At 45.0% G+C, this 25,259-nt stretch overlaps 2 protein-coding genes across 2 annotated transcripts in view; both read left to right on the top strand.

Annotated features, from left to right (window-relative positions):
• LOC128444274 (NLR family CARD domain-containing protein 3-like) overlaps positions 1-22,976 on the top strand; it is a 146,184-nt gene extending 123,208 nt beyond the window's left edge. Inside the window, exon 13 of the mRNA XM_053426661.1 lies at positions 22,164-22,976. Within this exon, the coding sequence (XP_053282636.1) occupies positions 22,164-22,185 (22 nt within the window). The 3' untranslated portion in view covers positions 22,186-22,976. The remainder of the gene's footprint in view (positions 1-22,163) is intronic.
• LOC128444271 (NACHT, LRR and PYD domains-containing protein 12-like) overlaps positions 1-25,259 on the top strand; it is a 330,858-nt gene that overhangs the window by 187,834 nt on the left and 117,765 nt on the right. Inside the window, exons 14-16 of the mRNA XM_053426645.1 lie at positions 19,952-20,125; positions 20,662-20,835; positions 21,211-21,384. Coding sequence (XP_053282620.1) covers positions 19,952-20,125; positions 20,662-20,835; positions 21,211-21,384 — 522 coding nt within the window. The remainder of the gene's footprint in view (positions 1-19,951; positions 20,126-20,661; positions 20,836-21,210; positions 21,385-25,259) is intronic.

Here is a 25,259-nt window from a genome sequence, read left to right as displayed (position 1 = left end):
ATCCGTGGTTGGCTGCTTATTGCATATTAGTGGTTGTGTCATCTCAATGCACAATAATTATAATTAATTTTCTTAAGAGAAAAATAATTTTGGAAATTTATTTCTCTTTTTGAATTTTCTTTATTCTTAATTCCCTTTGCTAAGCAGGCGTTGTGTATAACTATGGTTGGTTGCTGACTACGTTTCAATAGGTTAGTAATTTTTATTGGTGAATTTCTGCATGCTTTGAATTTCAAGGAGACTAACTAGATTTGAGAGACTAGTTACGAGTAGACTAGTTGTTAACCAACTAGGTCTAAAGGATTGAGCCATCGAGCTATCCTACATAGCGCTACTATATAGACACAGAGTGAAGCTCAACTGTGCATCTTGTGTAGTGTTTATTAAATTTTTATCCGCTTTTAACCTAAGCAAGCTTGAGCGGCCCACCAGGCTCTTTTCGCACTCAGAAGATGAGTAGCATGGACCATCCTGGGGCAAGGGCTCCCTCAAGGCCAGACGACCTGTCAGAGACAGTCGCCAGTCTGAGCAATTTTTATAGAAATGCTATAATTGAGTTTTTGTCCGCTTTTATCTAAGCAAGCTTGAGCAGCCCACCAGGTGTTTGCGCACTCAGAAGATGAGTAGCATGGACCACACTGGGGCAGGGCTCCCTCAAGACCAGACGACCTGTCAGAGACAGTCGCCAGTCTGATCAATTTTTCTAGTGATGAAGTGAGTGAGTTGAGTGAGTATGATTTTAAGTACCTGCGATCGTAAGATTAAAGAACTGTCCATTCACCTGATCAACCCCACTGGCCCGCATCCAAAAATACCCCATGCTCTGGGTCAACTGACACTCCTCTACCAGCAGAGAGCCGAACTGCAGGCCCAAGAACATGCGAAGGAGCTCCAGGCCATGCAAGCAGCATGTCGAGCGGAGCAGGAGAAAAACTCCCACCTGCGGCATATCATCGAGACCCGCACAGAACAGGACCAGGCGGTGCAGGAGCACGAAGCTCTGCACGCGAAGGTCAAAGGTCAGCAGAAAGGGGGGCACAGTCAAACAGAGCTGCCCCCCCTCGAGCTGATATCCCTGATGACAGGGCCAGGAGCTGACGTCATTCCCGGTGGAGCCAGCGGAACCGAGACACTGGGAGAAAAGCTGCGAGCACAGCTACGCAACCCTCTTGCAGAGGAAGCTTTGCTCTGGAGAGCCAGACACACCCAGCAGTCGACCGCTCCAACTCCCTCAACACCAAAGGGGGGGCCGGACTCAACCCCTAGACGTGCAGTGACCTGGGACCGCTGTGAGGCACTCCAAATGCCTTTCCAGCGGACACACAGCATCCACTCCAGCCAGAAGGAACACATCCTGCACGGAGCCATGCTGATCCACACCACAACGACGGAAGGAATCCGTCCTGGAGGGCTGAAGGAGATTTCCCAGTCTGCCACTCAGGCAGGGGCGCACCATGACTCACGGTCGCGTCCTGGATGGTCCTCCACTCCCGGTGCAAGAGATGGTGGCCACAAAGATGAATACTGTGGCACACACAATTCAGAAGACCCTGATGACTCAGCACCCCCTCAAAGAGAGGAAATCTGCACCCGGCAGCTAGAGCCCCTTAAAAAAGACATTTATCGCTTCGACCCAGACAACCGAGGGTTCAACGAAGACGACACCGTGGTTCTGGCAGTTCAAACCCAACTAAATGTGGACCCGGCGCTGGAAGATGACAACTTTCCCCAAGCCAAGATGAACCCCAGCAAAGAGAACCAGGAACAGCGACCCTTCCAACAGGGCGCCCCACAAAACCAAGGGGGTGAGGATTTCAACCAGCCCCACAAACAGTTTCGACCTCAGCACCTGAATCCCTCTCAACAGAGGAGTAGGGGCTGGAACAGACGGAAACCCTATCAGTACCAGGAGTATAGATGTGGTGACCGAAATCCAACACATGGGATGCATCCTGGGACAGAGGAGTAAATACGGAGATGTGTGGATGAAGCAATGAGAGACATTGTGCCACGTGTTCCTCCAGGCTCCACTGAGAGACCAGACACTGAACCCCGTTGGCGAAACTAGAAGCAGACGCCCTCCTTCTCCACTCCCAAAGATGACTTCAATGACGGGGAAGGACCAAGGCGCTGCCAGAAACCCCCTCTCACCTCCACATCTGAAAAGGGGGGGAGAAATCCCAACTTTAAAACAAAAAAAACGCTCAAACCACTCACTCCATCAATAGCTGCATGCTTTAGACCCTCTGTCAGTAAATTGTATAACGTAGTTCAGGTAGTGAACCTCCTTAGACCTCGTTGAGGATTTTGAAGTCGTTACCACTACGGTTGTGCAGCCCTCACGGGTACACTTGGCAATTCAGTCTTGGCAGTGAAATTCCAATATCTGTAGATCTGAAAACCTAGAAATAGGATTTATCATAAATTCACAGATTAGCGAACAACAGAACGTGACTCGCCATTCTAAATGTTTTGGTTTGACAGGATAACACACATGTTTACCTCAAAACACCAGCACCTACTCAAACATTTTCTTCTGTTCGTGTTTCCACTTTTCTTTCATTTCACTCTTCACCGAAATTCATTGGTATTTTAACAATAACTGCCGATAAGCATTATGTGAAATTGAAAGTGTGTGCCGTGTTTTAGAATATATGTTATTTAGCCTGTCTGCCCAGACAATTACCTCTCTCTGTTTAGACTCATGCCTCGAAGACATTTATGCCTCTCTGCCTCATAATGAACTAACTTTCACTGCTTCAACTCCACTCAAGGATTACCTCTCATGGATTATCACTGGAATCTCGACCATAGTTTGCCCTGGAGACCGGGGTCACAGACCAAAAGGGGGACTGTTGGGCCAGAGCCCAGCGGGGTGCCACCAGACACTGGAGCCGAGAGGAACAGGGTTGTTAAACTTTGGGCGGGAAAACATCCTCCTGCAGGCTCAAGAATCTCCCCCTGGTGGTGGAAAAAATGTCCTGGGGTTTTCCCAGAAACCCCTGCTCAGTTCCAAGCCCCGCCCACTCAGATCCATTTCTGACACTCAATTGGCTTAAAGCCAGCATCATCCTATGACCAACTCCTCAAGGAGGAGGACCTCTCAGGTAGAACAAAACCACTGAGACCCCAATAATCGCTGCCATTTTACCCTGCTCTGAAGACAACACCAGGCCCCCTTCGGGGCCTCCCAGCTGATTTAGTTGCTAAAGGGGGCAACCAGAGTTATTTTCTTTCATTTCTTTCATTGTCTTTTATCTCAGTCGACGTTTTTATTTTCAAAAGGACTTTTGCTCTTTTAACTTGAAAAGACCAAACAGGAAATTGCACGCGGAACAATCTCAGACTGTTTCACTTTCCCCACGGACTTTACTTTTCTTTTCCCAACGATCTACAAACGGCTTCCACAGCCGTCCCCTGCAGAAGCGCGAGATTCATTCCGCTGAGGAGCACGAGCTCCACATCCCTGAAGAAGAAGGACGGCGTTCATCCCGTCGAGGCAGCACGAGAAAATCCGCTGCTTGTCCGGTCCAGCGGCCGAAGACCGCTTGAGAGACCACGTGATTCACTGGCCCGACGCGCACGCACACCGCGAGGGTGGTACAGTAAGAGGCTTTATTGTCTGGGCAGATGTTAATCTAATACGTAGCGTATTGTTTTAATACTTGAATGTATTTGTTTTGTATGAGACCGCCGAGTCTCTAATGTTTAGCGGCGACTCGCCACTTCCGGTTTCCGGTTACGGCCTTGTGCCACAGTTTTTAAGCGCCGTGAGCAGCGTCTCCAGCTCATTGTGACCGTTTGAACAACTTTAAAGAGACTTTACCGGTCAAACCTCAGCACACAACGCCACTTGGGTGCTGAGTGGTAAAGTAAATGTAACTTGTCTCTGACGGTGCTTTTAAGAGCTTTGCTCTCTCCTTGTATGCGCTCTCTCTCTCTCTCTCTCCTTCTAAACCGACCTATACACACATCCGATCTGTATTTAGAATACAGTTCATGTAACATAGTTAAATCTATATTCAGAGAGGCTGGACACATCTGGAAGCCATGCGGCCGAACGCCAAAGCAGAGACAAAGAATTCTCTTTGTCTGAAAATCCCTTTGTGTAATTCATGTGACGACCACCAGTGTGAGCTCCGGCCACATGGTGTCATTAACATAGACTCCATTTTGAATAACGCAAGTTAAACCACCATTTTGAATCTATTATTGCCACGCCTCCTCTCTCCCTCTCCTCCCATTCTGGCTCTAAATTCATAATGGCTCCGCCATCTTGTTTTGGAGTCAATCCGCCATTTTGAGAGTTTTTAGGCCTTGATTCCACGAATCATGATCGGCCGCCATCTTAGATGTGACGTCACCAAGTGACTGCGTCATCGCCACGCCCCCTTTCTTTTCTCTCTCTCTCTCGCTCTCTCTCTCACACACACACACACACACCCACACACACCCACACAGACACAGAGACACATTGATAGACACAGACAGATACACACACACAGATACACATAGATGAATACATGTGTTTTTCTAAATTGTGATAAGCGGCTGCTGTTGTTATCTTTGAAATATGGGAGTTTGTTAAAATGATGAATCATTAAATAACACTAACTTTATTTCACATGCATACACATAGACACACACACAGAGAGACACTTTGACACAGACACACACACACACACCGAGACAGACATACATAGGTAGACCGCCGGTTTTACATGTATTTTCTGAATTGTGATAAGTGCTGCTGCTGTGTTTATCTTTGAAATATCGGAGCTTGTTAAAATGATGAATCATTGAATAACATTATAACTTTATTTCCCCTTTTTAATAAATGCTTTTGTAATTAAAGTATCTGTAGTCTGTGATTATTTGTGCATATGTATGTGATTGCAGCTGGATTATGATTGCCTGTGCTCGAACTTAGAAGCCTTCACTGTTAATTAAATAATTATTAATATTAAATATTGAGATTATTGATTTGACATTTATCATTATGAGACTGATATTTATAGATTGTATCGTTGGTCCCTGTAACCAGGGTGGTGCCCCGCGACAATAAGCAATGATTACAGATTTGTATTATTCTTAATTGATAATTTTATTGTTTTCATTAATTATTTTAACTATTATTAATGGATAACCGTATCATTTCTAATTAAATGTGTTACATTTCTTAATTAATAGCTTTATCATTTTTGATTATTTTTAAGAAATAATTGTTATTTTAATAATCATATTTCATGATTATTAATAATTAGCCAACGTCAAATCTACTACTACTATTGCACAACATAAATGGTGCCCCGTGTGAGGGATTCTAACTCCAGCTGTATCATAATACTGTACAATAATCCAGATTCATTTTCCCCCAGAAATTAATTTTTGAAGAAAAAGATATTAATTAATTTTTTTTTTCCTTCCAAAACTTTTTTTTTATCCCTCACAACATAAATGGATCCCCGTGTGAGGGCGGAACGCTTCACGCATGCAACATAAATGGTGCCCCTGCGTGAGGCATTCTAACTCCAGCTGTATCATAATACTGTGTACAATGATCCAGAAATAATTTTGAAAGTTATTTCTCTGCAAATAATTTTTTTTTAATCCTTAAAATTCCCCTGCACCTTTGCAACACAGGTATACTCGTGCCTTGCGTATCTGTGGTTGGCTGCAGAGTGCAATCGGTGGTTGTGTATTCGCGATGCACAATATTTATGATTAATCTCTTAAAGAGAAAAATAATTTTGGAAATTTATTTCTCTTTGAATTTTTTATTTGTAAATCCCTTTGCACCTGTGCCAAACAGGTATACTATTGCCTTGCGTATCCGTGGTTGGCTGCTTATTGCATATTAGTGGTTGTGTCATCTCAATGCACAATAATTATAATTAATTTTCTTAAGAGAAAAATAATTTTGGAAATTTATTTCTCTTTTTGAATTTTCTTTATTCTTAATTCCCTTTGCTAAGCAGGCGTTGTGTATAACTATGGTTGGTTGCTGACTACGTTTCAATAGGTTAGTAATTTTTATTGGAGAATTTCTGCATGCTTTGAATTTCAAGGAGACTAACTAGATTTGAGAGACTAGTTACGAGTAGACTAGTTGTTAACCAACTAGGTCTAAAGGATTGAGCCATCGAGCTATCCTACATAGCGCTACTATATAGACACAGAGTGAAGCTCACCTGTGCATCTTGTGTAGTGTTTATTAAATTTTTATCCGCTTTTAACCTAAGCAAGCTTGAGCGGCCCACCAGGCTCTTTTCGCACTCAGAAGATGAGTAGCATGGACCATCCTGGGGCAAGGGCTCCCTCAAGGCCAGACGACCTGTCAGAGACAGTCGCCAGTCTGAGCAATTTTTATAGAAATGCTATAATTGAGTTTTTGTCCGCTTTTATCTAAGCAAGCTTGAGCAGCCCACCAGGTGTTTGCGCACTCAGAAGATGAGTAGCATGGACCACACTGGGGCAGGGCTCCCTCAAGACCAGACGACCTGTCAGAGACAGTCGCCAGTCTGATCAATTTTTCTAGTGATGAAGTGAGTGAGTTGAGTGAGTATGATTTTAAGTACCTGCGATCGTAAGATTAAAGAACTGTCCATTCACCTGATCAACCCCACTGGCCCGCATCCAAAAATACCCCATGCTCTGGGTCAACTGACACTCCTCTACCAGCAGAGAGCCGAGCTGCAGGCCCAAGAACATGCGAAGGAGCTCCAGGCCATGCAAGCAGCATGTCGAGCGGAGCAGGAGAAAAACTCCCACCTGCGGCATATCATCGAGACCCGCACAGAACAGGACCAGGCGGTGCAGGAGCACGAAGCTCTGCACGCGAAGGTCAAAGGTCAGCAGAAAGGGGGGCACAGTCAAACAGAGCTGCCCCCCCTCGAGCTGATATCCCTGATGACAGGGCCAGGAGCTGACGTCATTCCCGGTGGAGCCAACGGAACCGAGACACTGGGAGAAAAGCTGCGAGCACAGCTACGCAACCCTCTTGCAGAGGAAGCTTTGCTCTGGAGAGCCAGACACACCCAACAGTCGACCGCTCCAACCCCCTCAACACCAAAGGGGGGGCCGGACTCAACCCCTAGACGTGCAGTGACCTGGGACCGCTGTGAGGCACTCCAAATGCCTTTCCAGCGGACACACAGCATCCACTCCAGCCAGAAGGAACACATCCTGCACGGAGCCATGCTGATCCACACCACAACGACGGAAGGAATCCGTCCTGGAGGGCTGAAGGAGATTTCCCAGTCTGCCACTCAGGCAGGGGCGCACCATGACTCACGGTCGCGTCCTGGATGGTCCTCCACTCCCGGTGCAAGAGATGGTGGCCACAAAGATGAATACTGTGGCACACACAATTCAGAAGACCCTGATGACTCAGCACCCCCTCAAAGAGAGGAAATCTGCACCCGGCAGCTAGAGCCCCTTAAAAAAGACATTTATCGCTTCGACCCAGACAACCGAGGGTTCAACGAAGACGACACCGTGGTTCTGGCAGTTCAAATCCAACTAAATGTGGACCCGGCGCTGGAAGATGACAACTTTCCCCAAGCCAAGATGAACCCCAGCAAAGAGAACCAGGAACAGCGACCCTTCCAACAGGGCGCCCCACAAAACCAAGGGGGTGAGGATTTCAACCAGCCCCACAAACAGTTTCGACCTCAGCACCTGAATCCCTCTCAACAGAGGAGTAGGGGCTGGAACAGACGGAAACCCTATCAGTACCAGGAGTATAGATGTGGTGACCGAAATCCAACACATGGGATGCATCCTGGGACAGAGGAGTAAATACGGAGATGTGTGGATGAAGCAATGAGAGACATTGTGCCACGTGTTCCTCCAGGCTCCACTGAGAGACCAGACACTGAACCCCGTTGGCGAAACTAGAAGCAGACGCCCTCCTTCTCCACTCCCAAAGATGACTTCAATGACGGGGAAGGACCAAGGCGCTGCCAGAAACCCCCTCTCACCTCCACATCTGAAAAGGGGGGGAGAAATCCCAACTTTAAAACAAAAAAAACGCTCAAACCACTCACTCCATCAATAGCTGCATGCTTTAGACCCTCTGTCAGTAAATTGTATAACGTAGTTCAGGTAGTGAACCTCCTTAGACCTCGTTGAGGATTTTGAAGTCGTTACCACTACGGTTGTGCAGCCCTCACGGGTACACTTGGCAATTCAGTCTTGGCAGTGAAATTATTATCTTTGAAATATGGGAGTTTGTTAAAATGATGAATCATTAAATAACACTAACTTTATTTCACATGCATACACATAGACACACACACAGAGAGACACTTTGACACAGACACACACACACACACCGAGACAGACATACATAGGTAGACCGCCGGTTTTACATGTATTTTCTGAATTGTGATAAGTGCTGCTGCTGTGTTTATCTTTGAAATATCGGAGCTTGTTAAAATGATGAATCATTGAATAACATTATAACTTTATTTCCCCTTTTTAATAAATGCTTTTGTAATTAAAGTATCTGTAGTCTGTGATTATTTGTGCATATGTATGTGATTGCAGCTGGATTATGATTGCCTGTGCTCGAACTTAGAAGCCTTCACTGTTAATTAAATAATTATTAATATTAAATATTGAGATTATTGATTTGACATTTATCATTATGAGACTGATATTTATAGATTGTATCGTTGGTCCCTGTAACCAGGGTGGTGCCCCGCGACAATAAGCAATGATTACAGATTTGTATTATTCTTAATTGATAATTTTATTGTTTTCATTAATTATTTTAACTATTATTAATGGATAACCGTATCATTTCTAATTAAATGTGTTACATTTCTTAATTAATAGCTTTATCATTTTTGATTATTTTTAAGAAATAATTGTTATTTTAATAATCATATTTCATGATTATTAATAATTAGCCAACGTCAAATCTACTACTACTATTGCACAACATAAATGGTGCCCCGTGTGAGGGATTCTAACTCCAGCTGTATCATAATACTGTACAATAATCCAGATTCATTTTCCCCCAGAAATTAATTTTTGAAGAAAAACATATTAATTAATTTTTTTTTTCCTTCCAAAACTTTTTTTTTATCTCTCACAACATAAATGGATCCCCGTGTGAGGGCGGAACGCTTCACGCATGCAACATAAATGGTGCCCCTGCGTGAGGCATTCTAACTCCAGCTGTATCATAATACTGTGTACAATGATCCAGAAATAATTTTGAAAGTTATTTCTCTGCAAATATTTTTTTTTTAATCCTTAAAATTCCCCTGCACCTTTGCAACACAGGTATACTCGTGCCTTGCGTATCTGTGGTTGGCTGCAGAGTGCAATCGGTGGTTGTGTATTCGCGATGCACAATATTTATGATTAATCTCTTAAAGAGAAAAATAATTTTGGAAATTTATTTCTCTTTGAATTTTTTATTTGTAAATCCCTTTGCACCTGTGCCAAACAGGTATACTATTGCCTTGCGTATCCGTGGTTGGCTGCTTATTGCATATTAGTGGTTGTGTCATCTCAATGCACAATAATTATAATTAATTTTCTTAAGAGAAAAATAATTTTGGAAATTTATTTCTCTTTTTGAATTTTCTTTATTCTTAATTCCCTTTGCTAAGCAGGCGTTGTGTATAACTATGGTTGGTTGCTGACTACGTTTCAATAGGTTAGTAATTTTTATTGGAGAATTTCTGCATGCTTTGAATTTCAAGGAGACTAACTAGATTTGAGAGACTAGTTACGAGTAGACTAGTTGTTAACCAACTAGGTCTAAAGGATTGAGCCATCGAGCTATCCTACATAGCGCTACTATATAGACACAGAGTGAAGCTCACCTGTGCATCTTGTGTAGTGTTTATTAAATTTTTATCCGCTTTTAACCTAAGCAAGCTTGAGCGGCCCACCAGGCTCTTTTCGCACTCAGAAGATGAGTAGCATGGACCATCCTGGGGCAAGGGCTCCCTCAAGGCCAGACGACCTGTCAGAGACAGTCGCCAGTCTGAGCAATTTTTATAGAAATGCTATAATTGAGTTTTTGTCCGCTTTTATCTAAGCAAGCTTGAGCAGCCCACCAGGTGTTTGCGCACTCAGAAGATGAGTAGCATGGACCACACTGGGGCAGGGCTCCCTCAAGACCAGACGACCTGTCAGAGACAGTCGCCAGTCTGATCAATTTTTCTAGTGATGAAGTGAGTGAGTTGAGTGAGTATGATTTTAAGTACCTGCGATCGTAAGATTAAAGAACTGTCCATTCACCTGATCAACCCCACTGGCCCGCATCCAAAAATACCCCATGCTCTGGGTCAACTGACACTCCTCTACCAGCAGAGAGCCGAACTGCAGGCCCAAGAACATGCGAAGGAGCTCCAGGCCATGCAAGCAGCATGTCGAGCGGAGCAGGAGAAAAACTCCCACCTGCGGCATATCATCGAGACCCGCACAGAACAGGACCAGGCGGTGCAGGAGCACGAAGCTCTGCACGCGAAGGTCAAAGGTCAGCAGAAAGGGGGGCACAGTCAAACAGAGCTGCCCCCCCTCGAGCTGATATCCCTGATGACAGGGCCAGGAGCTGACGTCATTCCCGGTGGAGCCAGCGGAACCGAGACACTGGGAGAAAAGCTGCGAGCACAGCTACGCAACCCTCTTGCAGAGGAAGCTTTGCTCTGGAGAGCCAGACACACCCAACAGTCGACCGCTCCAACCCCCTCAACACCAAAGGGGGGGCCGGACTCAACCCCTAGACGTGCAGTGACCTGGGACCGCTGTGAGGCACTCCAAATGCCTTTCCAGCGGACACACAGCATCCACTCCAGCCAGAAGGAACACATCCTGCACGGAGCCATGCTGATCCACACCACAACGACGGAAGGAATCCGTCCTGGAGGGCTGAAGGAGATTTCCCAGTCTGCCACTCAGGCAGGGGCGCACCATGACTCACGGTCGCGTCCTGGATGGTCCTCCACTCCCGGTGCAAGAGATGGTGGCCACAAAGATGAATACTGTGGCACACACAATTCAGAAGACCCTGATGACTCAGCACCCCCTCAAAGAGAGGAAATCTGCACCCGGCAGCTAGAGCCCCTTAAAAAAGACATTTATCGCTTCGACCCAGACAACCGAGGGTTCAACGAAGACGACACCGTGGTTCTGGCAGTTCAAATCCAACTAAATGTGGACCCGGCGCTGGAAGATGACAACTTTCCCCAAGCCAAGATGAACCCCAGCAAAGAGAACCAGGAACAGCGACCCTTCCAACAGGGCGCCCCACAAAACCAAGGGGGTGAGGATTTCAACCAGCCCCACAAACAGTTTCGACCTCAGCACCTGAATCCCTCTCAACAGAGGAGTAGGGGCTGGAACAGACGGAAACCCTATCAGTACCAGGAGTATAGATGTGGTGACCGAAATCCAACACATGGGATGCATCCTGGGACAGAGGAGTAAATACGGAGATGTGTGGATGAAGCAATGAGAGACATTGTGCCACGTGTTCCTCCAGGCTCCACTGAGAGACCAGACACTGAACCCCGTTGGCGAAACTAGAAGCAGACGCCCTCCTTCTCCACTCCCAAAGATGACTTCAATGACGGGGAAGGACCAAGGCGCTGCCAGAAACCCCCTCTCACCTCCACATCTGAAAAGGGGGGGAGAAATCCCAACTTTAAAACAAAAAAAACGCTCAAACCACTCACTCCATCAATAGCTGCATGCTTTAGACCCTCTGTCAGTAAATTGTATAACGTAGTTCAGGTAGTGAACCTCCTTAGACCTCGTTGAGGATTTTGAAGTCGTTACCACTACGGTTGTGCAGCCCTCACGGGTACACTTGGCAATTCAGTCTTGGCAGTGAAATTCCAATATCTGTAGATCTGAAAACCTAGAAATAGGATTTATCATAAATTCACAGATTAGCGAACAACAGAACGTGACTCGCCATTCTAAATGTTTTGGTCTGACAGGATAACACACATGTTTACCTCAAAACACCAGCACCTACTCAAACATTTTCTTCTGTTCGTGTTTCCACTTTTCTTTCATTTCACTCTTCACCGAAATTCATTGGTATTTTAACAATAACTGCCGATAAGCATTATGTGAAATTGAAAGTGTGTGCCGTGTTTTAGAATATATGTTATTTAGCCTGTCTGCCCAGACAATTACCTCTCTCTGTTTAGACTCATGCCTCGAAGACATTTATGCCTCTCTGCCTCATAATGAACTAACTTTCACTGCTTCAACTCCACTCAAGGATTACCTCTCATGGATTATCACTGGACTCTCGACCATAGTTTGCCCTGGAGACCGGGGTCACAGCCCACTCTCCAGACCAAAAGGGGGACTGTTGGGCCAGAGCCCAGCGGGGTGCCACCAGACACTGGAGCCGAGAGGAACAAAGGGTTGTTAAACTTTGGGCGGGAAAACATCCTCCTGCAGGCTCAAGAATCTCCCCCTGGTGGTGGAAAAATGTCCTGGGGTTTTCCCAGAAACCCCTGCTCAGTTCCAAGCCCCGCCCACTCAGATCCATTTCTGACACTCAATTGGCTTAAAGCCAGCATCATCCTATGACCAACTCCTCAAGGAGGAGGACCTCTCAGGTAGAACAAAACCACTGAGACCCCAATAATCGCTGCCATTTTACCCTGCTCTGAAGACAACACCAGGCCCCCTTCGGGGCCTCCCAGCTGATTTAGTTGCTAAAGGGGGCAACCAGAGTTATTTTCTTTCATTTCTTTCATTGTCTTTTATCTCAGTCGACGTTTTTATTTTCAAAAGGACTTTTGCTCTTTTAACTTGAAAAGACCAAACAGGAAATTGCACGCGGAACAATCTCAGACTGTTTCACTTTCCCCACGGACTTTACTTTTCTTTTCCCAACGATCTACAAACGGCTTCCACAGCCGTCCCCTGCAGAAGCGCGAGATTCATTCCGCTGAGGAGCACGAGCTCCACATCCCTGAAGAAGAAGGACGGCGTTCATCCCGTCGAGGCAGCACGAGAAAATCCGCTGCTTGTCCGGTCCAGCGGCCGAAGACCGCTTGAGAGACCACGTGATTCACTGGCCCGACGCGCACGCACACCGCGAGGGTGGTACAGTAAGAGGCTTTATTGTCTGGGCAGATGTTAATCTAATACGTAGCGTATTGTTTTAATACTTGAATGTATTTGTTTTGTATGAGACCGCCGAGTCTCTAATGTTTAGCGGCGACTCGCCACTTCCGGTTTCCGGTTACGGCCTTGTGCCACAGTTTTTAAGCGCCGTGAGCAGCGTCTCCAGCTCATTGTGACCGTTTGAACAACTTTAAAGAGACTTTACCGGTCAAACCTCAGCACACAACGCCACTTGGGTGCTGAGTGGTAAAGTAAATGTAACTTGTCTCTGACGGTGCTTTTAAGAGCTTTGCTCTCTCCTTGTATGCTCTCTCTCTCTCTCCTTCTAAACCGACCTATACACACATCCGATCTGTATTTAGAATACAGTTCATGTAACATAGTTAAATCTATATTCAGAGAGGCTGGACACATCTGGAAGCCATGCGGCCGAACGCCAAAGCAGAGACAAAGAATTCTCTTTGTCTGAAAATCCCTTTGTGTAATTCATGTGACGACCACCAGTGTGAGCTCCGGCCACATGGTGTCATTAACATAGACTCCATTTTGAATAACGCAAGTTAAACCACCATTTTGAATCTATTATTGCCACGCCTCCTCTCTCCCTCTCCTCCCATTCTGGCTCTAAATTCATAATGGCTCCGCCATCTTGTTTTGTAGTCAATCCGCCATTTTGAGAGTTTTTAGGCCTTGATTCCACGAATCATGATCGGCCGCCATCTTAGATGTGACGTCACCAAGTGACTGCGTCATCGCCACGCCCCCTTTCTTTTCTCTCTCTCTCTCGCTCTCTCTCTCACACACACACACACACACACCCACACACACCCACACAGACACAGAGACACATTGATAGACACAGACAGATACACACACACAGATACACATAGATGAATACATGTGTTTTTCTAAATTGTGATAAGCGGCTGCTGTTGTTATCTTTGAAATATGGGAGTTTGTTAAAATGATGAATCATTAAATAACACTAACTTTATTTCACATGCATACACATAGACACACACACAGAGAGACACTTTGACACAGACACACACACACACACCGAGACAGACATACATAGGTAGACCGCCGGTTTTACATGTATTTTCTGAATTGTGATAAGTGCTGCTGCTGTGTTTATCTTTGAAATATCGGAGCTTGTTAAAATGATGAATCATTGAATAACATTATAACTTTATTTCCCCTTTTTAATAAATGCTTTTGTAATTAAAGTATCTGTAGTCTGTGATTATTTGTGCATATGTATGTGATTGCAGCTGGATTATGATTGCCTGTGCTCGAACTTAGAAGCCTTCACTGTTAATTAAATAATTATTAATATTAAATATTGAGATTATTGATTTGACATTTATCATTATGAGACTGATATTTATAGATTGTATCGTTGGTCCCTGTAACCAGGGTGGTGCCCCGCGACAATAAGCAATGATTACAGATTTGTATTATTCTTAATTGATAATTTTATTGTTTTCATTAATTATTTTAACTATTATTAATGGATAACCGTATCATTTCTAATTAAATGTGTTACATTTCTTAATTAATAGCTTTATCATTTTTGATTATTTTTAAGAAATAATTGTTATTTTAATAATCATATTTCATGATTATTAATAATTAGCCAACGTCAAATCTACTACTACTATTGCACAACACCTGGTATGTGCATCTTATCAGTTCTGACATGTAACTAATAATTAATATTCACGACGATGTATAAATGTGACCTGACGTGGCAGAGTTCTGCAGCAGTGTTAATTTCGTTGACGAAGACGATGACGAAATATATTCGTTAACGACCTTTTTTCCATGACGAAGACGAGACGAAGACGTAACGAAAACGAAACTTTGAAAATAAAAACTATGACGAAATCTATTTTAATTTTCGATGACGAGACGAGACTAGACGAAAATGTTGGTGGTTGACTAAGTCACAATAATTTTTAAAACATCATCGTATCAGGCCGTCATGAAGTATCAGTAGCGGGCGAGTGAATCTGTGTGTGTGTGTGTGTGTGTGTGTGTGTGTGTGTGTGTGTGTGTGTGTGTGTGCCTGTGCGCTCCCAGATAGCGCTCCGGTCCGTAGCTCCGCCCCCCGCCTCGCGCACTCGCTCAGAGAGACACAGTGAAAGCAGAGCGCGTTCTCGTGGAGCAGCCTCTCAGTGACCGACTGCTTCTTAACTATGGAAACAGTGAAAACCAGAGTTTCTATGGGCTCAGCTGCTCAGAGATCAGCGCTTCAGCTTCTTCATCAGAGCAGAAGCTGCAGTTGGTTTGTACCGATGTTCAGTTTCTGTGTCCGGCTCCAGTCTGACCTGCTCTCCCTTTTTGTTTTCACATTTAAAATTAAATATATATTTTTAAGCTATTAGGCTGCAGCTATATGTTTTTATAGAAAAGGAGTTTAATGTGGCTATTAAATGTGACTAAAACTAGACTAAAATGGAATTAGTTTTCGTCGACTAAAACTAGACTAAAATGTAATTTTTTTTCGTCGACTAAAACTAGACTAAAACTAAGAAGGATTAAAATGACTAAAAGGTGACTAAAACTAATATGCATTTTCGTCAAAAGACTAAGACTAAGACTAAATCTAAAATAGCTGCCAAAATTAACACAGTTGGAGTCACACATTCAGCTCCAACACCAAATATGACAACCTTCAAATCACAGGAGGAAACATGGGTTAGGGTTAGCTTCATGTGAGCACAACACACAAACACACACACACATACACACACACACACACACACACACACACACACACACACACAGTCACACCCAGAGTCAAGTGTATTCATTTGATTTTCAAGAGTGAACTGGTTCAGCAGGTCAGACTCCATTTTTACCTTGACGAGCAAAAGGAAGGAAAGTGAGCAGGTGAGTGTGAACACACACACACACACACACAGTCACACGCAAACACACACACACACACACACACACAAACACACACACACACACAGTCACACCCAGAGTCATGTGATTTCCAGTACCTGCAGAGAGGGGGAGGAGCCTCCAGTGAAAGTGTTCAGACTGGTTCTAACTTCAAGGAGCAGACGGAGGAGACGTGAAGTCTGAGGCTGGTGAGTGTTCAGCTACATTTGTATTATTCATTCATATTATTTCACTGTCACTGACTCTGGGTCAGTTTTCTACTTGTGGACTTTAGAGAGAAGAAGATTCAGGATGAACTTCTGTCAGTCAATAAACAGTTTGACTCGACGCTGTGATTGGCTGAGTCCAACACATTAAACCTACAACTGTCTCAGGTTAAAGAAACACTGAGTTTACTACCTGGCTTCATTGTGTGTGTTTGAGCTCACAGTGTTTTTCCTCTCAGACTGAAGATGAGTGTTTATGAGGAGGAAGAGGACAGAGCAGAGTCTCCAGAGTCCAGCTGTCTGTCTCTGAAGAGTGACTGGTCCATGAGAGAACCTCTATTCTTCAGTAATGAACCTGGACCCTCACACACAAAGTAAGAGACCAGCTACAAACATGTGAAGCTCCAAACTGAATCCTCACAGAATGAACCAGTGAATGATGTGTTCTGAATAAAAACATGTTTGTGTTTGCAGAGGTCAGGACCACAGACTGAGAGCAGAGTCTCCAGGGTCCAGCTGTCTGTCTCTGAAGAGTGACTGGTCCAAAGGACTTAATCCACCAAACTTCAGTAAAGAACCTGGACCCTCACACACAGAGTAAGAGACTGTTTCTACTGGGACCTGCTCTGAAGAGGATCTAGTTTCCTCTAGTGTGGCCCCTGCATTAGGACACAGCTTCATTGAAGTTGGTGACTAATCTCTCAGAATCACTCAAAGAGCTCAGACCTCCACCAAGAACCAACACGCTCCTTATGAAACCACTTTGAAATCCACTAGAGACTCATTCTGATTTGGATCTGCACCAAATTCCACACACTGGTAAACATCAGTCCTCTGAACCTGTCTGTGAAAGAGGACCCCCCCCCCCCCCCCCCCGATCTGGTTCACAGACCACAACCTTCCACCAAGTTTACTGGTAATCTGTTGTTTTTTATAATCCCACTAACGAACCAACCAACACACAAACATACTGGGTGAAAACAAAACCTCCTTGACAGAAGTGATGACAACCTGTGACTGTGACATGTGAGTTATCAGGATATGTCTTCACAGGGAGAGGAAGAGGAACCATGTTTCTGAGGAGGAGCAGTCGTCCTGCTGTGCTTCGTGTCAGGACGTCCTGAAGGATCCAGTCTCCACCAGCTGTGGACACTGGTTCTGCAGACAGTGCATCACCTCATACTGGGACCAGTCTGGTTCTTCAGGAGACTCCTCCTGTCCCCAGTGTGGAAAAAGATCCAGAACAGGAGCTGGAGGTCAGACAGCCGGTCAGAGCAGCACTGTACATGTGTCTGATGATGTCTTCACTTCTGACAACAGCACATGTGGTTTTATTTTGTTCCTTCATACAGCATCAACATTTAACATCGTTAGAAAAGCACAAAGTTAAAAAGCTTTTATTTTCTGTAGTTTTTCTGTATCTGATGAAAACAATCAGCAGATTCTCAGATTCTCTGTCTCTCACATTGTTTCTTGTCTTTCAGCAGATCGTGGTCTGCATGAGGTTGTAGATGAACATAAGCTCAGTGTGAGGAGAGGATGTGAACATGTGACTGAAGGAAGTGATGAAACAGGAAGTAGAAGCCTCCTCAACAGGATCTACACTGAGCTCCACATCACAGAGGGACAGAGTGAAGAGGTTAATACTCAACATGAGGTGAGGCAGCTTGAGACGGCTTCCAAGAAGAAGATCCTCCAGGACACTCCCATCAAGGTCCACGACATCTTTAAAGCCTCCACTGACCAGCAGAGCAGCATCAGAGTCGTCCTGACCAACGGCGTCGCTGGAGTTGGAAAAACCTTCTCGGTGCAGAAGTTCACTCTGGACTGGGCAGAGGGTTTAGAGAACCAGGATGTGGGTCTGCTGGCTGTGCTTTCGTTCAGGGAGCTGAACCTGGTGAAGGACCAGCAGCACAGTCTTCTCACGCTGCTCCATGTTTTCCATCCAGCGTTACAGAAGCTCACGGCAGAGACGCTCGCTGTCTGTAAACCTTTGTTCATCTTTGACGGCCTGGATGAAAGCAGACCTTCTCTGGACTTCAACCACAGGGAGCTTGTGTCTGAGGTCACACAGAGGTCATCAGTCAACATGCTGCTGACAAACCTCATCTGGGGGAATCTGCTTCCCTCGGCTCTCGTCTGGATAACCTCCAGACCTGCGGCGGCCAATCAGATCCCTCCTGCATGTGTTGACAGGGTCACAGAAGTACGAGGCTTCACTGAGGTCCAGAAGGACGAGTACTTCAGGAGGAGGTTCAGTGATGAAGAGCTGTGCAGCAGAATCATCTCACACATCAAGACGTCCAGGAGCCTCCACATCATGTGTCAAATCCCAGTCTTCTGCTGGATCAGTGCTACAGTTCTGGAGCACATGTTGACCACAGACCAGAGAGGAGAGCTGCCCAAGACCCTGACTGAGCTGTACTCACACTTCCTGCTGGTTCAGACAAAGAGGAAGAACAACAAGTACGGTGAGGGACATGAGACGACTCCACAGCAGCTGACGGAGGCTGACAGGGACGTTCTCCTGAAGCTGGGGAGGCTGGCACTTAAACATCTGAGGAAAGGAAACATCATGTTCTACCAAGAAGACCTGGAGCGGTGTGGTCTTAATGTCACAGAGGCCTCGGTGTACTCAGGAGTTTGTACTGAGATCTTCAGAAGAGAGTGTGTGATCTTCCAGAAATCAGTCTACTGCTTTGTTCATCTGAGCGTTCAGGAGTTTCTGGCTGCAGTCTACATGTTCCACTGTTACACCAAGAGGAACAGAAAAGAACTCAACAACTTCTTGGGAACACTTAAGAACACAGACAGTACCTTCTCCCTGGAAGACCTCCTGAAGAGAACCATGGAGAAATCCCTCACCAGTACAAATGGTCATCTGGACCTGTTTGTTCGCTTCCTTCACGGCCTCAGTCTGGAGTCCAACCAGAGAGTCTTAGGAGGCCTGCTGGGTCAGACAGAGAACAATCCAAATATCATCCAGAGAGTCTTAGGAGGCCTGCTGGGTCGGACAGAGAACAATCCAGAGATCATCCAGAGAGTCATCAACAACCTGAAGGAGATGAAGAGTGATGACATTTCTCCTGACAGAAGCATCAACATCTTCCACTGTCTGACTGAGATGAACGACCACTCAATTCATCAGCAGATGAAACAGTTCCTGACGTCAGAGAACAGATCAAAGGAGAAACTCTCTGAGATCCACTGCTCAGCTCTGGCCTACATGCTGCAGATGTCAGAGGAGGTTCTGGATGAGTTGGACCTGAAGAAGTTCAACACATCAGACCAGGGTCGACGGAGACTGATCCCAGCTGTGAGGAACTGCAGGAAGGCTGAGTGAGTCCAGACATGATCAATAACATGTTCAATCAGTGGAGATGAGTCGTTCTTCAAATACACTGTGTGTGTGTGTGTGTGTGTGTGTGTGTGTGTGTGTTTGTGTGTGTGTGTGTGTGTGTGTGTGTGTGTGAGAACAACTAGATCAGATGTGGAGTCAAAGGTCACTGTGACCTTTGACCTCTGACTACCTGAATCTAATGAGTTCCTCTGTTAGTCTGAATGAACGCTGGAACCAAATCTGAAAGGATTCTCTTGAGGAGTTGTTAACAAAGAGGGGATTTATCAGGGTGAGGGTCATATGATCACGTTTTGTATGAATGTTGTGTTTTCTGATTTAATTCTCACAGATTTGATATTTTCTTTAATTACAGACTCAGTGGTTGTGAACTCTCAGAGACTCACTGTGAAGTCGTGGCCTCAGCTCTGAAGTCAGACCCCTCACATCTGAGAGAACTGGTTCTGAGTGTGAACGTGCTGCAGGATTCAGGAGTGAAGCTGCTGTGTTCTGGACTGGAGAGTCCAAACTGTCGACTGGAGACTCTGAGGTCCTTAAATCCTTCTTCACTTTTCAGACTTTCTTTCTTATTGGGTCATTATTTATTTAAATTGTCTCAGTTCTGCTCTGCTCACTGTCCCTCAGTCATCTGTCCCTCACCCAGCCTGTCAGTCACGTCCACCTCATCAACTCCATTCACCTGCACTCACCTGCTCCTGATCACTAAGAAAGTGTCAGTAAATAACATGTGCACTGAGGCCGAGCACTCGTCCTCCTCAGGTTTTCAAAATAAGACACATTCTTATTGAAACACGTTGGACAGTTGATAATTATAGAAACAAACAGGAAGTGACATCAGGAGCCATCTCTACTTTAAACAGTGTTTAATTACACAAACCTGCTCAGTGACCAACACACAGAGAAGAAGCTGATGAATGAAACAATGGTCCAACATGTCTGATCTGATATTTATCTTCAGGTCACAGACTGGACTGAGGTCAGCAGCATGTTGAGAGTCTGTGTTGACATGATGACGATCCACAACAACAGGAGGACACATTCTAATATTCATATTTCTTTATCCAGGTTGAGGAGCTGCAGACTGTCAGAGATCAGATGTTCTTCTCTGGCTTCAGCTCTGAGGTCAAACCCCTCTCATCTGAGAGAACTGGATCTGAGCTTCAACTACCTGCAGGACTCAGGAGTGAAGGAGCTGTGTGGTTTTCTACAGAGTCCAACCTGTCGACTGGAGACTCTGAGGTCAGTTCACTGACTCACTTTTGTAGATCTCATATTTATAAACAGCATTTATTCACAATTTTTCTAATTTAATTATAAATTAACATAATTCCTCTTCATACATAACTTGAATCCATTCATTAATTAATCTGTGACATTTTAAATATTCAGCTACTTGTTAAAACACTGAGTTTAGTTCTGGATTTCCTAAACTGATCTGCAGGACAGAGACCGGGTCCAAATAATCTATTTGTACTGAATCAGGACTCGTTTTTAGTCCAACATGTCTGATTTCATATTTATCTTCCATGTTATGAGTCTGTGCTCACATGAATATGTGTCTGTTATTTTCACACATGAAGTTTAATTTACAGTTAAGTTTTATTCTTTATCCAGGTTGGAGGGCTGCAGACTGACAGAGATCAGCTGTTCTTCTCTGGCTTCAGCTCTGAGGTCAAACCCCTCTCATCTGAGAGAACTGGATCTGAGACTAAACGACCTGCAGGACTCAGGAGTGAAGGAGCTGCTTGATCTACAGCAGAGTCCAACCTGTCGACTGGAGACTCTGAGGTCAGTAGATGGTTGGAATCAGTCCACGCTGCTTTCATCAGTATGTTACTAAACACAGTCAGTATCACAGATCCAGGGTCTGTGCTACCAAGCAGGATTTGTGGTTATCAGGTTAACTTCAGGTTTAGTTTTTTCAGTTCTACGAAGCTCGTCCACTTCTTAACCAGGTCAATCACCATGGTAACTTCTGATGAACAGCTAACCTGCTCCAGGTTAAGTTGGAGATCAACCAGTATAGAAGCTCCGCCCACTGACCACAGTGACTCTACACTGTTGTGTGGTGCTCACTCTCCTTAAAGGGACGGATAAGGGAAGTTTAAATCAACGTCTGGTTGGTTCAGTTGATCTCTAACTCACCCAGAACATCTCAATGTCTCCAGACTCATCCTGTCCCCAAAACACCAGATGACCCCAGCTTCCTGGAGACAGGTCCATGTGTGTGTCCTCAGAGACAGTGAGACAGTGTGTGTCCTCAGAGTCAGTGAGACAGTGTGTGTCCTGAGAGACAGTGAGACAGTGTGTGTCATGAAACATGGCTTCACCTGTAACAGCAGTTAATCCACCTCTCAGGTGTCCACTCTGCACTTTGACATGCAGAGGACACACACTGAGCGTTTAGCGTGTTCATTCCAACACGTGAACATGAAGCAGAGAGGAAGCTGCTCCACCTCTGAACAGGACTGAAGTCCCTGCTGCTCTTTCTACTGGATGAGCTGCATCACTGACTCACAGCTGATGAAGTGAGTCTCTGTGACACTGATGTCTTCTTCTCTCAACAGGTGGGAGGGGAGGTCTTACTGAAGGTGAGTGTGAAGAGGACAGTGTGTGTGGACGGAGGCTGAGCTGTGTCCTGAGGATCCAGAGGCTGAAGCAGCAGCAGCTTGTGTGTAGTCTCCAATCTACACAACCCCTAATCTGCATGTGTTTGTGAGATGAAGCCTGAGCACCTGGAGAAAACACGGGGAGAACATGCAGACTCCACACAGGAAGACCCCATCTGAACCAGATTCAAACCAGCAACCTTCCTGCCCCGATTGTGTTTATTCACATGAAGATTGTGTTTATTGAAATGACACAACACAAACAGAATATATAAACCCTCTATAAAGACTCACATACAGTGTGTTTAAGTTTGTCTTTATTATTGTCCACCTTTGTCCCTCAGTGTGTCTCCATGTGTGTAGAACCACATTCTGTGTATATGTTTGTTTATGATCTTAAAGTTCCTGGATTCACGTCACAAATTGATTTAGTTCAACACAAAGTTCAACACATTGAAATCACTTTGAGTTTAAAATCAGAGTTTTGTCTTTGACACAAAAGATCAAAACTCTGGACTTAAAAATGGGACGTTTTCATTTCTGCATCAGGTGCAGAGCGGTGGTGGCTTTTCTACTTTTGACCCACAGGTGGCGCTGCAGTATAACAGCAGCACATCCCAGTCAAAGCCTTTATATTCAGTCTATGAGTCAAACACATGGATCATTTCCTCTGTGACAAACCAGATGTAACAAGAAGAAAAACATCTCAGAGAGAAAAGTTCTGTTTCTACTTGTCTCTGCTTTAATGCTCAATAAACATCCTTCCACCGACTTCACTGGAATCATGACTCAGCTTTTCTTTCCTCTTCAAACAAACTGGTGGAAACATCTCGTCCTTGGTGCAGGTACAAGAACAAAATCACCAGTTTGACATAATGGAAACCAGCAGAAGAAAAGTGAATGAGACATTTACAGAATGAAGAAGAGTCGATGAAGAGCAGAGCATCTTTAAGTCTCTGAGGAAACTGTTTAATAAACATTTTACCATATTTAATAGAAAACTGACCCGAGGACGTTTCATACAAACCCTAACCCACTTATAAGGAAAAGTTTGTGCTCATAATGAAATTCTACATCTGATCAATATGTCTCAATATAAACAGCCTGACAGCAGATCAATACATTTATTATGGATTATTTATCAGTGGATTTCATTCATTCACCATCACATCCAGTTGATGCACATTCCTCAACCTCTGCTCGGGTTTCAGGTTCGAGAGGATTTGTGGGAAAAGTCTCTGAAGTTCAGATGAAGATGATATTTATGTTTAGTAGAAGCAGTTTGAGATGAGATGGTGAAAGATCTTCGGTCCAGAAGGAGAAGAGCTCCAGACAGAACCACTTCTCCTCCCGGGGTTTATTCTCATTATATGAACGTTTTCTTCAACGTGGAACAAATCTAAATCCTCCTGTTGTTCTCCTCTCTGACTCAACGTGGAGGATTTGTCTTCACTTTGTGCTGCGTGACTTTAAATGGAATATTAAAATAAAATGTCCCTTTCATTGAATATATTGAAAATATATATAGAAGAACTCCATGTGTTTATCTGTTCATTGTTTCTACCTGAAGTTCTTTGCTCTGTTTTCTCCTCACGGATCATTAAACTCTTGTCTTCAGTCCGGTTCTGGCTGGTTTGGGAACAGATTGGATTTGATCTGGTGCAGTTAATGGAGCTCACTGATTGGATTGAGGGCGACCACATGGCTTTCTGCTGTTTTACAGAAGAAACATCTTTACATACTTCACTGTGGATCCAAATGAGACTAATTGTCTCATTGTGACACATGTGACCTGACAGAGGTTCATTAAAACGACATGAGGAGTCAGTTTACACAGAGATGTGTGTGTGTGTGTGTGTGTTTGTGTGTGTATGTGTGTGTGTGTGTGTGTGTGTGCGTCTCTCTCTCAGGTCCATACAAGAGCTGCTTCCCATTAGTGCAGAAAAAGAAAAGGTCTCCTACACTCTGAAGGTTATAAATTAATCAACCTGAAAAAGTCTCTTTTCATGAAGAAATTAATATCGTAGAATCGATAGACTCCAGAAAGTGAAGCCAGCCAGAAGTGTCTGAAGCCTGTCTTCTGTGTACTGGTCAGCAGGGGGCGACTCCACTGGTAGTTTCTATAGAAAGTGACTTCTCACTTTATAACGTCAGTTAACATTCAGGAGTTTCTGTCTCAGTCTCTAGTTTCAAGTCTTCTTCAAACAGCTGATGATCATTTAGTGAATTATGATCATTTAGAGTCAAACAGACAATAAAGCACCGGATGTTTTGGGGGGGGGACATGCTGGAGATTTACAACGACACCTTGAACAACCTTTTGACCCAAAGCGCCGGCACCGCTCTGGACATTCGAGTCCGAGGGAAGTCGGAGTCGGTCCCGGGACTCACGCAGATCCGGGTCCGGACCGAGGAGGACATCCTCAGCTTCATGGAGACGGGAGAGAAGAACAGGAAGATCTCCTCCACCAAGATGAACACTCAGAGGTTCTGCAGATCCACTTTGCACCAACATGGAATCTGTATCACAAGTTTGATCAGTTGTCACTCTTCCTCCTCTTCAGTTCTCACTCTCACCTGGTGGTGGCGCTGGAGGTGGAAGGTTCAGACCAGGTCTCGGGTCTGACGGCACACTGACCCTGAGGGTCAGAGGCTGGTGGAGGCAGCCGCCATCAATAAGTCTCTGACGGCACTGGGACAGGTAGAGCCACAAACTGGGACCTCACTGGTCTGATACTGGAAATCAAATCAATACTTAGTGTGAAGAAGTAGAGTCCTCCTCACCTCCTCCAGGTCACATGTCTGATGTCCTCTGTCGTCCCTGAGGAGCATGAACATCTTGTTATTTGTCCCTCAGGTGTTCAGAGCTCTGAAGAGCAACGTCCTCCACGTCCCGTTCAGGAACTCCAAGCTCCCCCACCTCCTGCAGCCCGGCCTCAGAGGGGACGCCAAGGTACAGACACAGACTACCACAGACACACATTCTACCACAGACACATCCTACCACAGACAAGTTCTACCACAGACACATTCTGCCACAGACAAGTTCTACCA

The sequence above is a fragment of the Pleuronectes platessa genome, chromosome 7 (genome assembly GCF_947347685.1).
Source record: "Pleuronectes platessa chromosome 7, fPlePla1.1, whole genome shotgun sequence".
NCBI classification, from domain to species: Eukaryota; Metazoa; Chordata; class Actinopteri; order Pleuronectiformes; family Pleuronectidae; genus Pleuronectes; species Pleuronectes platessa.
Note: the sequence above shows the minus strand (reverse complement) of the source record. Positions and strands in the feature narration are given on the sequence as shown.